This window comes from Musca vetustissima, unplaced genomic scaffold, assembly GCF_032173495.1.
Source record: "Musca vetustissima isolate MV318-11 ecotype Yass unplaced genomic scaffold, APGP_CSIRO_Mvet_v1 utg12511, whole genome shotgun sequence".
Classification (NCBI taxonomy): Eukaryota; Metazoa; Arthropoda; class Insecta; order Diptera; family Muscidae; genus Musca; species Musca vetustissima.
Window position 1 is genome coordinate 83841 of NW_026873946.1, and position 15039 is coordinate 98879.

At 35.9% G+C, this 15039-nt stretch overlaps 1 protein-coding gene across 1 annotated transcript in view; it reads left to right on the forward strand.

The window, feature by feature from the left end:
• The window catches only part of LOC133329233 (allatostatin-A receptor-like), a 33243-nt gene extending 27029 nt beyond the window's left edge, over positions 1 to 6214 (forward strand). Inside the window, exons 5-6 of the mRNA XM_061537730.1 lie at positions 5709 to 5864; positions 6095 to 6214. Coding sequence (XP_061393714.1) covers positions 5709 to 5864; positions 6095 to 6199 — 261 coding nt within the window. The 3' untranslated portion in view covers positions 6200 to 6214. The remainder of the gene's footprint in view (positions 1 to 5708; positions 5865 to 6094) is intronic.
• The last annotated feature ends 8825 nt before the right edge of the window (positions 6215 to 15039 follow it).

Sequence of the window (15039 nt, forward strand, 5' to 3'; positions counted from 1 at the left end):
TTCATGTGTAGTTTTTTAAAGCTGAAATTCAAGGTCTTCAGGCGTAGTTTTTCAAAGATTTGCTTTGAAGTCAATTCAATGGTATTTTTAATGAAAACGTCATGGATTATTAGGAAGAAATGTATTTTATCTAAATATTACAACGGTTTACACGTGCCCCAGTTCACACACAGTTCGTAATGAATAATTCAATTATCTTTGCTGTAACTTGTGTAAAATTATTTGCCTGCAGAATATTTGTAAATAATTAAACAATAAAATACCTCAAGACAAACATAACACCCACCTGGTCCTAACCACTAGATATCAATTCTCTGAACATGGGCGTACCCAGCTTTTCTCAAGAGAAATTTAATCCAATACAGCACTAACAAATTACTGCTTCTACAACCATGATGTCACAAAATATCCTAACTACGTCAATGCGTCTATACCACAGCATCCAATAATGTGTGTGTCTGAGTGCCTGCCTCTGTGTGTATATGTATTGCAATTTCCTCTATACAAATGTTTCAATCATAGAAATCATTTAATAATCTCATTATTGAATGCCAAGCATCATTAATGCGATTCATTTGAATGTCAACGCTTGTTGACGACGATGAGGAGGTGACGGTGGCGTTGAAAAGGGCAAAAAAGCGATTTTCATTAATGTCAAGCCATGATTGAGAGCAACAATTGCCACATAATTTGCGTCATAGAACAGTCGGTGTAAAATGTCATTGAATATACAAAACACTTTACCGGCTACCCCGACCTTCCCCCACCACTCAACTCAGCGAACCTTGTTAATTGTCACACTTTTATGTGTTAAACTTAAATACCACACCGCCACCTGACATCACCCCACTTAATGTCACTGCAATCTATCCTGGAAATACAACGGAAAACTTGTCACCTCAATTTTCCCGAAGGAGCAATGGAGGCAGGCAGCTGTCACATTTCAATGTTGAAAAGCATGGTGAAGAAAAAAAAATAACTGGAATTTGAAGTCATAGTAAAAAGCAACACGAACAGGAATACCAACAACAAAACAATTTTCATAAAACATCATCGCAAATGGAAAACTTTCAATGTTCTTTGCATACATCTTCTGGCTCAGGTGAAAAGGTGTGGTGTGGTTTTTAAGCTCCCACGGGATACTTAAAATTAATTCATTTTCAAAGGAAATGAAAATGCAAAGAAGGAAGGAACAGCGAACGTTCATGCACACACACCTCAACTTATCCATGTTGCATGGAACCGCAACATTGGCATTTCCACTTCAAATGAGGATTATTTGTATTCCACCATGGGCGGGCGGCATTATGCCAAAGTAGAACACCTACAAAAATTCTATACGAAATAATAACAAGCCCAACAACGTCAATAATGGAATTATATCCTTAAACCTAATGATTATAAACAACAGGCCATGAAATTACCAAACATGTAAGCTGAGGGAGTGTTTCCGAGGCGTTGCACACACAATTACAATTGTTTTTTATTTCCATGGAATACCTTGGGTGTAAATGTTTGAAAACATTCGAAATAATTTGTTGAAATTTCTGTGAAAGGAAACATATGATGAATAATTTGTGTGGGCATATGGGTCAAACTGTAGAGAGGGTGATAAGTAAGGATGGGGGGAAAAGTTAAATAATCATTATCAAATATAAACGATAATAGATTATGGGCAGTGCTATGCTTCAAACCAGGAATTCCTAAAACTTCACGGGCGCAGTTTTTTAAACAAGAACTTCAAGGACTTTAGGCGTAGCTTTTTTAAAAAAGAAATTCAAGGACTTTAGGCGTAGTTTTTTAAAGAAGAAATTCAAGGACTTTAGGCGAAGTTTTTTAAACAAGAACTTAAAGGACTTTAGGCGTAGTTTTTTTAAAGAAGAAATTCAAGGACTTTTGGCGTACCTTTTTTATAAGGCGTAGGCGTAGTTTTTTTAAAAAGAAATTCAAGGACTTTAGGCGTAGTTTTTTAAGAAGAAATTGAAGGACTTTAGGCGTAGTTGTTTAAGAAGAAATTCAAGGACTTAGGCGTAGTTTTTTAAAGAAGAAATTCAAGGACTTAGGCGTAGGGTTTTAAAAGAAATTCAAGGACTTTAGGCGTAGTTTTTTAAAGAAGAAATTCAAGGACTTTAGGCGTAGTTTTTTAAAGAAGAAATTCAAGGACTTTAGGCGTAGTTTTTTAAAGAAGAAATTCAAGGACTTTAGGCGTAGTTTTTTAAAGAAGAAATTCAAGGACTTTAGGCGTAGTTTTTTAAAGAAGAAATTCAAGGACTTTAGGCGTAGTTTTTTAAAGAAGAAATTCAAGGACTTAGGCGTAGGGTTTTAAAAGAAATTCAAGGACTTTAGGTGTAGTTTTTTGTAACAGAACGGTTGCTCCATAAGCCAAGTTAAAAAAGATTTCCAGGGGCTTTTACGCATCTTTTCCAGTTTAAAAGGCCATGTTCGGCAATGTTATCTTCCACTTGATCTTTCCATCTAATTCGAGGCCTTCCCCTTCTGCGTAAATCATCATTTGGTTCGCTTTTATATGCTTTTTGAGCTTGGGCATCTTCATCCATTCTCACAACAAGGCGTAGCCAACGTAGTCGCTGCAGTTCGATACGCTCAGTAGATCTTTTGGAGAATTTTTCTCTCTAACACTACAACAACTGCCTCATCTGCTTGCATAAGTACCCATGCTTCAGATCCATATAAAAACACGGGTATTATCAGCGTTTTGTAGAGTGTTAGTTTGGTCTGCTCAGTTGCAGTAGCATCTGTTGGCCAACACTATCCTTCTCCGAATTTCAAAACTGATGCCATTAATTTTATTTATGGCGGTACAAAGGCATATAAAATCTTTGACTACCTCGAAGCTGTTGGTCCGAGTCTACGGGACGTATTGCGCGTTGACACCATCAGCTTTAACTTCCCGTTTACTGTCAGACCCACTTTGGCAGACTCCTTCTCAAGTTATTCAAAGGTGACAGTTACCGCTCACAATGTTTGATGTTCATCACACAACAAACGATCACCTTGTCTGAATCCATGTTTGGTATTGCAGGGCTCCGAGAGGTCCTTTCCGACTACAACTGCTGATCTTGTGCCTCTAAAAGTTACCCTGCATAGCCGTATTAATTTTGCAGAAATGCCGACATGGCTTCATAGTTATTTGAACGGAAATGCCGACATGGCTTCATAGTTATTTGAACGGATAGGGCTGTCGAATGCGCATTTATAGTCGACGAATAGGTGTAATGTGTCGATGTGTTTTTTTTCCTGGGTCTTTTCCAGAATTAGGCGCAGAGTGAAAATGTGATCAATGCGGGATTTGACAGGTCTGAAGCCGCATTGGTATGGTCCAATAATGCCATTGACCATTGGCTTCAGTCGTCCACACAATACGCTAGATATCACCCTATATGCGATGGGAAGGAAACTCCTTTTTTATGCACGGAACCTCAAATCATTGGAACCTAGCCAAATTGTACTAATCAGCTGGTGCATGCCCCTTACAAGCATATTCAGTCGATTGATTGCTATTCTGACCTCATCTTAGCTAGGTGGTATACACTCTATACCGTCATGCGTTATTGGTTCTGGGACACCTTCACCGCTACTATTTGATACCAAAAGCTTTTCAAAATTCTAGTTCCAGATCCTTAACACGCTATTAGTATCTGTCACCAGGTTTCTATACTATTATCGGGACAAGGGGTGCTTTTGTCAAGTTGAGCGGAGTAGACTTCTGTTACCTGTTGTGTTTGCAGCTTTTCGACGCCGAGTTTCGGTGTGTTAGACCGACCCTATAAAGTATATATATTATTGATCAGCGTAAAATTCTATGACGATCTAAGAATGTCCGTGTGTCTGTTGTAATCACTCTAGCGTCTAAACGAATTGAGATAGAACGCTAAAATTTTGCACAGAGTCGTCTTTTGTTTGCAGGCAGGTCAAGTTCGATGATGGGCTATATCGGTCCACGTTTAGGCATAGCTCCCACATAAGGGTACCCCCCAATTTTCGGTATTTTAGGGTTCTTGAGCGCGGATTTCAACCGAATTCGCTGAAATATGGTACAGTGAGTTCTTATTGGGTAGCACATCTCTCCACAAAAACTTATAAATATAGGTCAATTTTTTCGGGTAGTCCCCATATAAGGGTACCCCCAATTTTGGGTATTTAAGGGTTCTTGAGCGAGGTTTTCAACCGAATTCACTGAAATTTGGTACCTTGGGTTCTTATTGGGTACAAAATTGTCCCACTAAAAATTATAAATATAGGTCCACTTTTTCTGGTAGCCCCCATATAAGGGTACCTCCCAATTTCCAGTTTTTGGGGGGTTTTGACCGGATTTTTTCACCGAATTGGCTGTAATTTAGTAATTTGAGTTCTTATTGGGTAGCAAATCTCTCCACAAAAACTTATAAATATAGGTAAATTTTTTCGGGTAGCCACCATATAAGGGTACCCCCAATTTTCGACATTTTGAGGTTCTTGAGCGCGTTTTTCAACCGAATTCGCTGAAAATTGGTATTTTGTAGTCGTATATGTTAGCAAATCTCCCCACCAAAAATAAATCATATTCACCCCTTTTTAGGGGTAGTACCCATATAACCCCCTTTTTTATATTAAAATAGTTAACAGATTTGTTTCGTGTATTGTGGTTGGGTAGTCGTTACGGGAAATAGTAAATTTTTACCCTACAAATACGTTTTAGCTATCTGTTGTAAGCTTTCCACCTTCTAAAGATATTGTGATAAAAAACTCAAACATGACAATAAAGAAATATATCGGCAGACATTTAGGCATCTCCACAATATATATGAAGGAAAGAATTGATATAAACAATTAATATAGTGGGTTCAAAATTGGCATATACATAGCCCTCATATAATCATATCTCCAAATATTCACTACTTACTACACTATGTAATCAATATTGGTCCCCCTTTAGGCATAGCCTCATACAACGGATTTCAAATAATCGTATATTAAATTCAAAAAATTAGCAAACTTCCCGAGACCAACAAAAATGTCACTGAAGTACTGACGCATGGGTTGCGTATGATTGTTACAGACCTGTTGTATGCCTATCATACGCAATCATACCAGAATCACTACTAATTTTACAAATTGTACAAGTGTTGCAAAATCTATATGTTGCAAAATCTATAAATCCAGATACGTATAACCAAGACCAATTCTACAATTTTATTTTTATAACACTACCTCATAATTCTCAATATTCTTGTGTTCTACTTGCCCAACAAATTTTACTTCGAGACTTTTTTTCAAACCTCCTCCCCAAAACACATTGGTAAAAATACAATCATAATTGGATTTTAATAAGTTGTAATGGATGGACAATGTGAACGGCAAGTACAGCAGAACGTAAAAAAAAGACCTTAAGACCAAATCAAAATAATCACGTCAAGCTAATGCAAAACCAAAAAAACCAGCAACCAGATTTTAAATGAATAATTTATGGGCATAGCTTTTTTATTTTCCCCACTCTGCTCTATTGCTCTCTTCTCTGCTGAATAATCTGAATAAATATTAATGGATGGATGGTAGCCGGGCATGATGACCCAGCTTAGGCTCGATTATTTTAACATTATTTATTTAAAAATAAATAAATGCACAAAAAACGAAACCTCACTCAAAAAATAAATCTTTTTTCTAGCATATAAGCTTATTCAATTTGTTTCTCACAAATTTCTTTTCAGGTTATTTTGGTGCTGAAGGCCTTCAACCTTTATGGGACGTCGCATGCAACCGTAATCATACAGATTATCGCACATGTCTTGGCCTATACAAATTCATGTATTAACCCCATACTGTATGCCTTTTTGTCGGACAATTTCCGAAAGGCTTTTAGAAAGGTATGCAAAACAGCCAACAAAAACAAACACCCACATACATTTAAACCCATACAAATACACACATAGTCGAACACAACCAAAGGGGATTTGTTTGTTTTGCTAATGGCAAACATATACATACATACATATTTAATTTCATGAAGCAAAATTTTAAAGATTTAAAAAATATTCACTTTAATGTGTTTTCCACTTTTTTCTTCTCCCATTATCCCTCCTTTTCTTCGTCACAGATTGTTTGGTGCGGCAGTCCACCACCCATTGTTACAAATCAGCAAATAACAAAAACAACGCGCACAGCAACCGGAAATGGTACTTCCAACATCGATATGCTGTAGATGCAGACAACAACACCACCACCAACAACATTTGACCATAGTTGTAGTCTGTAGTTTATCATCATCGTCGTTGTTGTTGTTATTCTTATTGCAAAGCAAGTACAACAACCACAATATATTTTTGCAAATAGCTATAACCCTACTAGTTGTAGCAGTGAAAACAAACGGAACAAGTTACTTAGGTATGTATGAGCATTTGGTATTTATATATTGGGGAGGAATGAATAAAATAATATGTTAAATATAAGCAAGTAGAAAGGTCTTTAAATTCGGTCGGACGGAAACTTGGTGAGAATGTAGAAATATTTGCTACCCATTGAGAATCCATAATACTAAATTACAGAAAATGTGGTTGAAGTCAAAATACCGAAACTTTGGAGGTTGTATTGACAAAACATACTCCGATCTAGTCCATATTCGGCCCACTAATTAGCACAAGTATAGGCTGCATTTGTGGAAAATTTCAGCTAGATATCTCAATTGGTTTGGAAGTTTTTAATTTGGGACCGCTAATTCAACGATTTCGACCACTGTGCGAGGTGGCTGCAACCATTTTTCCACGGACGGTGTGGAATCATGCTTAGATTTAACCTCCATTTTCGTTATTTTAAGTTTAAATTTCACATTTCGGTTTGTCATAAAAAAACACATCTATAGATAACAATTTTAAAATAGTTTTTTGAAGGTCCTATCCTCATTTACGACTAATATGGCTGTGATTTTGGATTTTGGGTCTCAGTACAGTACAGGTCTGTGATAACATAAGCCCCACATAACCTACGAATTTGTATACCCTACACAACTATGTTGTCAGGGTATTATAGCTTTGTGCAGCCCCAAAAGTTTGTAACGCCGCGAAATATTGGTCCTAGACCCACCTTTAAGTATACCGATAGTCATATCTCGACTAGCTGAGCCGATCTAGACATGTGTGTCCGTCCATTAGAATTTGTAAACACAATACAAACCACAGTTATGGACCAATCTTCACGAAATTTTGCATGTAGGATGGGTTCTGCCCAATGAAGACCCCTATTGTTTTTGGAAAAGATCGGTTAATATTTAGGGGATGAAATGGACCAAAAACTTTATTTTTGTCGGCTTTTGTCTCCAAAGGAGTGGAGTGGTTGACCTTTAAATTGATACCAATTATATTGTCGTATGTACTTGGATGCGGGAGTTACACATAAATATTTACAATTGCTTACGTATTGATATAGTATTCAGTAACCCATTACCACACTAGAGGGCAGAAATATAGCGCTGATCGCTTTTAAATTTTCCATGAGGATCCAGGTATGGTCAACTACAATGGCTATAATTTTCGGCAATGATCAGATACTAATTTTGGGATGAATTAGACCGAAACTTAAATTTTTGGTGTTTTTTTTTGAGTCGATCTATACGCCACAATTGAAAGCCGAACATCACAACCCAACCCACCGTGAAAGAAATCTGTACTCAATATTAGTAAAATTTGTTGACCTATAGTCGGTCAAGAGGGTGCAAATATCGCGAAATATTGCCATGATTAGAATATAGAACCCCAGAATATTAGATTTTCGTGGAAGTTGAAATCTCCTGGCAGAAAAGTTTCAATGCTTGTTCTTGTGTGGAATATAGGTTCCGTCATTATACCCTAAACAACTATGTAGAGAGTTTGTGTGGTCCTAAAAGTTTTTAACACCATATTGGTTCTACTAACAGAAACTATCACACTATGTGTGTCCTTCAGTTCATTATAACTTGTGCAGACCGCAATTGCGGAAGATTGGCGACCATTTTGGCCAATGCTGACACCAAAGATTTTTCGATGTATGATCCGAATTGGCTGAAATTTAGAACAGTTCATCTTTTGACCCAAGGACGAACCCTACTGAAATTGGAAAATATCGATTAAGATTTAGATATAGCTTCCATATACATATATTTTCGTCCGATTTTTGTAAATTGTGCTCTAAAGACCTAAAGTTTGTCCGATTGGCACAAATTTTGTACAATGTACTTAAATTAATAGAAATTAATCTCTGGCAAGATATAGCTCCCACATATATATTTTCGTCCGATTTCAGGTAAATGGTGTACCAAACTTCTAATGACGTTTTGCGTTTTTATTGATGCAAAGAAATTCATTATAACACCTTTGTGCACCCCAAGTGTTTGTAACGCCGTCAAATATCGGTCCTATACCCACCTTTAAGAATACCTATCGTCATATCTCGACTAGCTGTGTGGATCTAGACATGTGTGTCCGTACGCCGTCCGTCAATCTGTCCATTATTTGTTGTAAACACGATACAGGCCACAGTTATGGACCAACCTTCACGAGGACGCAATTATGGCCCTAACTTCGCAAATGTGTACATGAAGAAGGGGATCGGGCCAAAGAAAAAGCATGCCTGTTTTGATATAGATCGGACAATATTTAGCGCGTCAAATGGACCCTGACTTTTTTTGTGAAAAATTACAAAATTTGTATTCTGTAGCGTATATATTTAATCCTGGAGGACATTGACCCGAAAGGTTGATAGTATGTCCAATTATATTGTCGTATGTAATCAGATGCAGGAGTTACACTGCAATATTTACAAGTGCTTACGTATTCATATATTATTTAGTAACCCATTACCACACTAAAGGGCGAAATATAGCGCTGATCGCTTCGAAATTTTCCATAAAGATCCAGGTATGATCAAGGACAACGCCTTAATTTTTTGTGTTTTTTCGAGTCGATCTATAGGCCACAATTGAAAGCCGAACATCACAAGTAATTAGAAGGGCTTTACTGAATATTATTAATATTCTGAAAATATGTCAGTGTAAAGAACAGGTGCTGTTGACCTCTAGTCGGTCAAAAGGGTGCAAATATCGCGAAATATTGCCCAAGCTGAAAATATAGAAGAAAGTTAGATTTTCATGGAAGTTGTATAGGGTATCATATGGTCGGCCCCGTCCGACTATACTGCTCCGCTGGACTATAATGGTTTTATTTTAACTATAGGACTTTACTTAACAAATATGCACCGTTCTGTTGTCATTTTAAAGGTAACTTCACAGAGCCTCTCTCATAGAAGTCCTGCACTCTATTTGCAACAAAAAAACCTTTAGTAGTCGATTTTCACAATCTTCCTAGATACCATTTTTTATCATTAAAGAAAATTTGCAATGCAACAAAAAATCAAAATCGCTTGGTGCCAAGGCCGGACTGTATTTCCCAACCAAGCTCCCGAAGTTTCTGGCGAGTCACTGAAGATGTGTGTGGGCTAGCGTTGTCCTGGAATATGACACAAATGAATGCACCTAACAAAAAAAAAATATTTTTTTACTGCAAAATGTCACCCTTCCTACGAAATTGTTTCATCGATACTTTACGACACTTTATCTCCCCTACAAAGTAACCAAAACTACATTTACACTTCAAACTAAGGTAATGACATTTCAAATCAAGTTAATGAAGTATCCGATATCAATTAAAATTACATTTAGTTCGAATATGGGGCCTTTGGACCACCCCTTTAAACTAATCATCGAACTGTCCTTTTCAATGTATTCAGTAAGCTCATGTACAATAACGAATAATGTCTGCCAATTTTGAAAATGACTACCAAATGTCTTCGTTTACCGAAGAGCGTCATATCTTATCAAGTCTATATTGGAAACTTTTTAGGTTCAATCAACCAGTTAATCCACACATATTCTACCGAAATGTCAAAAATTTGTATTGTATAGTTTCCAGTATCAACAATCCGGTATTGACAATAATTTCTAAATCTGAGTGGGCAAGAATCGGTCTTGGTAAAAATTGTCGGAAATTTGTTTTCATCTTATCAGTCACTTTTGTTTGAGCCAGAATTGGTTGTTTAAATTAAACATTTCCATTGGTTGAAGTTTCTCCCATTGTAAAGTTCAGTCATGTCGAAAATAACTCTATTGGCTTGTATCTTTTAAATGATAAAATTCCTCCCCTTTATAGCCTTACTTTAAGTTTTGTGATTTAAAATAACAATAATTTTAATAATTTTTACAATATTAAAGTGTCCGGTCTTTAAACGTATTCCCATAAATTTTAATATAACATAAATTTTCCAATCTTATAAAACTGTGCCCTGTGTACAACATGTGTAAATTGTTGTTAATTAATTTAATTGAATTTGGCTACTTTCAGTAATTAAAAGTGAACAACAAAAGACTTGAATGTTTGCGTGTGTGTCTGTGTGAATGGCTGGCTGTGTGCGTACAAAGTCAGTACAGAATGGTGGAAGGAAGTCAAGCACAACAAGAAAAAAACACCAAACACCACCAGCCGAAGCTGCAGTACGACCACCTACTACCAAACATCCCTCCAAAGAGCAACACCCTTCATTATCAACAACAACAACAATAACAACTGGAACAACAACTAGAACAATAGCAAATGAACTATCGCGGCCATAAACATTCAACAGCAAACAAATTAGTCTCTGAAGCCCGCAAAGGGCTCCACAAAAATGTAAGTGTGTGTGTTTGAGCAAGTCATGCAGACAGCAACGGCAACAGAATGGCATAACTCACTCTATTCATGGATGATAGGAAATTTCAACAGACCACTATTGTTAACTGTTGCTCGTTGTCTCCCTCCTTATCTCCCTCGTCCCCTCTCTAACTACATAACTAACAATGTTTGACTGAACTAACTTTTTTTTTGGTTGCCGAACATTGCCGAACCCATAAAACTACTAAACAAACTAATTAACAAAAACTTTAATGAAGCCAACCACCGCCCCTCCATTTTCCACCCAAAATAAAACACTAACACCAACAAAAACCAAGTAGTGTGTGTGTATGTGGCAGGCATTGTTGTTTGTTATACTACCCACCAATTGATCAACGTCATTTTCATTATTTTGAACAAATTAACTAATAAATTCACAATGTTTATTTTGGCATTCGGTAAACAAAACACAAAATTGGATCCATCGACTTGGTAGTGTTGAATATAATTATTCCGCTTTAATGGTTTGTTAAGTTTGGGGAATGTTTGGAAGGATATTCACAATTTTATTGCCAAGTCCGGACTGTATGAAGGATGCATTATAACTTGCCAACCAGGCTCCCGAAGTTTCTGGCGAATCACTGTAGATGTGTGTGGCCTAGCTTTGTCCTGGTGGAACACGACACCTCTCCTGTTGGCCAATTGTGGGCGTTTCGGATCAATTGTTAATGGCTTAAACAGTTTTATGGTCGACTTTTAGCTCCTGGGCGATATTAAGACTGCTAACATGCCGGTCAATTTCGATCATTTCTCCGATTTTATCGACATTTTCGACAACCGGCCTACCTGTGCGAGGTGCATCTTTAACATCAAAAATTCTTGAACGTAATCTACGAAACCGAAATTGCACATAATTGACTGTTACAGTATCGGAACCATAAACACCATTCACAATTTTAGCCGCTTGGCTTGCATTTTCGCCTTTGTCAAAGAAAAACTGTAAAATGTACCGAATTTTCTCGTTGTTCACTTCCATTTTTATCAACCTGTAACTCACAACTGAAAGCACCAAACAAAAACAGCAAAATAATTTTTTTACTGCCAACGAGCATAAATCTTAACATTTTTGATCGATTCTTTACGAGTAATGTATCAGTACCGAAATCTGCCGAAAACCTGTCCCAACCTAATATTCGTATTGGCTTTAACATATTTTTTTAATTTTATTGCTGCACCGAGGAATAAACAAACAAGCATCGAACGGATACAATCAATGTTCGCAAAATTACTGTTCCCTACTTTGAGATAAATTTAAAGAGAACCAATTTTAACCGAAACAAAAATCTCAGTTACCAACCCTGAAAATATTACATTAATAAAGACCAGTTTTCTATTTATTTATTTTATATTTAAAATATTCTCAGTGGATATGAATGTAGTGTACATATGTATAGTACAAGGACAACGAATATCACATGTATTTCTCTGTGTGTGCTGTTTAACCCTTTGTGGCCCAATGTTGCCCACAGGCAACAAAATGTTTTAGAGCTTATATTTAATACGCTGCTAGTATATGTATATTATTTGGATTTCATATGGTAAGAGCTGATTATGGACGACACATATCAAAAGAAAAATGTACAAAATTCAAATGTTTGGCCAAGTTATAAGCATTTCAATATATAGATGAGTGCAAAAATGTGTACAGTACCAATTTGCGTATACAGTACAAATTATTTAAATCGCTTCGTATTCGAAATGTACGAATTGTATCCTCCAAATTGTTTTTGAGCCTTGTAAAAAAGAACCTAAAGAATAATTAAAAGTGATTTTTTCGTCGATATTGCATTTGCTTTACTTGATATTGGATTTTTATTTTTCAGAAAGAAGGTACTGTATCTCCCGAATGCAAGGATGTAGCGACGTCAAATTTTGTGCATATCCTATTTAGGATAGATACATTAAATCTGTGCACAGAAAATAGTTCTATAGTCACGGAAAAAAATTCGGGGCTCAAAGGGTTAAAAAGGGAGACACACATTCTGTAACGGGAATTTTAATTAGTTTGAAATTTAATGTTTATTAAAGTTGTCTTCTGCTTTGAGATCTAGCTATTAAATTTCGACGATACAACATTACTTAGAAGCGTATACATAATATTGTTTATTAAATTGTTAATTGTGTATTAAATCATGCCGTAGCAGATGATAAACGTAGAACAACAAACCAATAGATCCCGTGTTCGAATCCTAGCGGAGAAGGAAACATTATTTCAAAGTGGCATTTGAATATTTGTAAAAAGATAAACACAGAACACAGCGCCACCAAGAGGAAAATGGCAACACCAATGCACACAACTCATGGAGGCATTGCTTCTAGGCAACTGTAGATGCCATGGGAGTGGGAGTTACACTTACATATTTAAAGGTGCTTACGTATTCATATTTTATTTAATAACACATTACCACTCTAGAGCGCTGATCGTTTTGAAATTTTCCATGTAGTTCCAGTTATGGTCAAGGACAATGTTCATATGTTTGTAACAGGTAAAAGGACACGAAATAGACACATGATTCTTTTTGAGAATATGCATAGAATCACTTTCGATTTATGCATGTCCGTCCGTCCATCCGTATGTAGTTGTTAAATTGTAAACAAAGTACAGGTCCCATTTATGATCCGATTTGGATGAAATTTGGCACAAGTCACTTATTCGTGAAAATCGGTTCAGATTTAGATATATATATATATATATATAAATTTGCATAGTTTACTGAATTGAGTCTAGTGGTTTCGAGAAAATTGGGTGAGATTTATATATACCTCACATATATATCGTATGGTCGGCCCGCCCGACTATAATACCCCCTTACTGGTTTTTATTTTTTTGGTCCAATAATTTCTCAATAATGTCCTCTTAAAATGTCAAGTGAGAATCTTAACCACTCTTGAGATAAAGCCGTCTTTTGTGTCAGCATCAACCGACCACTTGAGCGATTCTTAGACTTTAAACGCGATAACTGAAAAACTAATAATACGTTAAATCTGGACCTACGTAGATATCGTATGAACTAGGATAGATGTAATATTCCTTAGTTTTTGGTTGAAAATAGGCCATTTTCCACAAAAAAAATGCAAAAGTCCGTCATTTTGCTAATTTTCGAGAGAAGTTGAGTTTTTTAATTCTACTGACATTTTGAGATTCAGATTAAATTTTCAAATACATGTATGCAAAGTTACAAGTCTTTAACATACTGTATGCTCATTTGCCAGCCGGCTTACAATTGCAGACATTTGAAATCGAGTATGGGTGGGGTCCCCTTAATATATTTACCAAACCAACATCTCATGTGAAGCTAATTAAGTATCCGTATTAATTTTAAAGTTTCTTCAAATGAATAGATTAAATCCATCGTAATATTTTTACCGAACTTAAATCGAGTCTCAAAATGGGGAATATCGGTACAATTATCTGGTAATCCCCAAAGGAAGGGTAAAATGTTAGAAATTTTTTAATTCTCACATCAAAATATTCTGGTCTACATTTTTAAATATTTATATCAATTATAGATTTAGTGCAAAGGTGGACTCTATTAGTATATTCTTCCTGATACCTCCTCCACAGAGTTCGTAATTTAAAAAAATAATATAATATTAGTAATGAGACTAATTTGTGTTTGAAACGTTGCCAACAACTTGAACAGGAATAGCAGATATGGGTAGGAAACTTAATCCGATTTGACATATATGCTATAAAATCTCTACAAAATATCAGGGTAAGGTTTTTATTTTTCTGAAACCCCAACTGATATTTTTTAGCTAGGTAACCATTATACCGGCTGCCTTTTATAGATGGACAATATAAATATTATTTGTCGTTTTTAACATCATCAATTTAATCCAAAATTCCCAATATTTCGGCATCAATCCTCAACAGAATATGGGGGTTGAGTTAAGTTGCAAATCTCTAAGAAACTATTATTGAATATATTTTTCACATAATCCTTGAATCCTTATTTTTGTTTATCATTCCTGAAGTGTTTTCACCTTATTAAAATACACAAATCGACAGACAGCCAAAATAAACCAATTGATTGGTCCTTAATACGCATTATTGTTGCCCCTTGCAACGGTTTACCTTTTTCTGCTAATGGATATAAATACATAGAAATATTTTTGTTTTCCTTTTTGGAAATATATTTTTGTTTTATTTTTATCCTTGGCCTTTAATAACACTATAGACTCTATTATTTGATTTTATGTTATCTTCTTCAGCAAATACCCACACACACACTCGCACACAACAAATAAACAACTTGATTAGAGACTACATACATAACTAATGAATTGCTTGCTCTTGGTCCCTAGG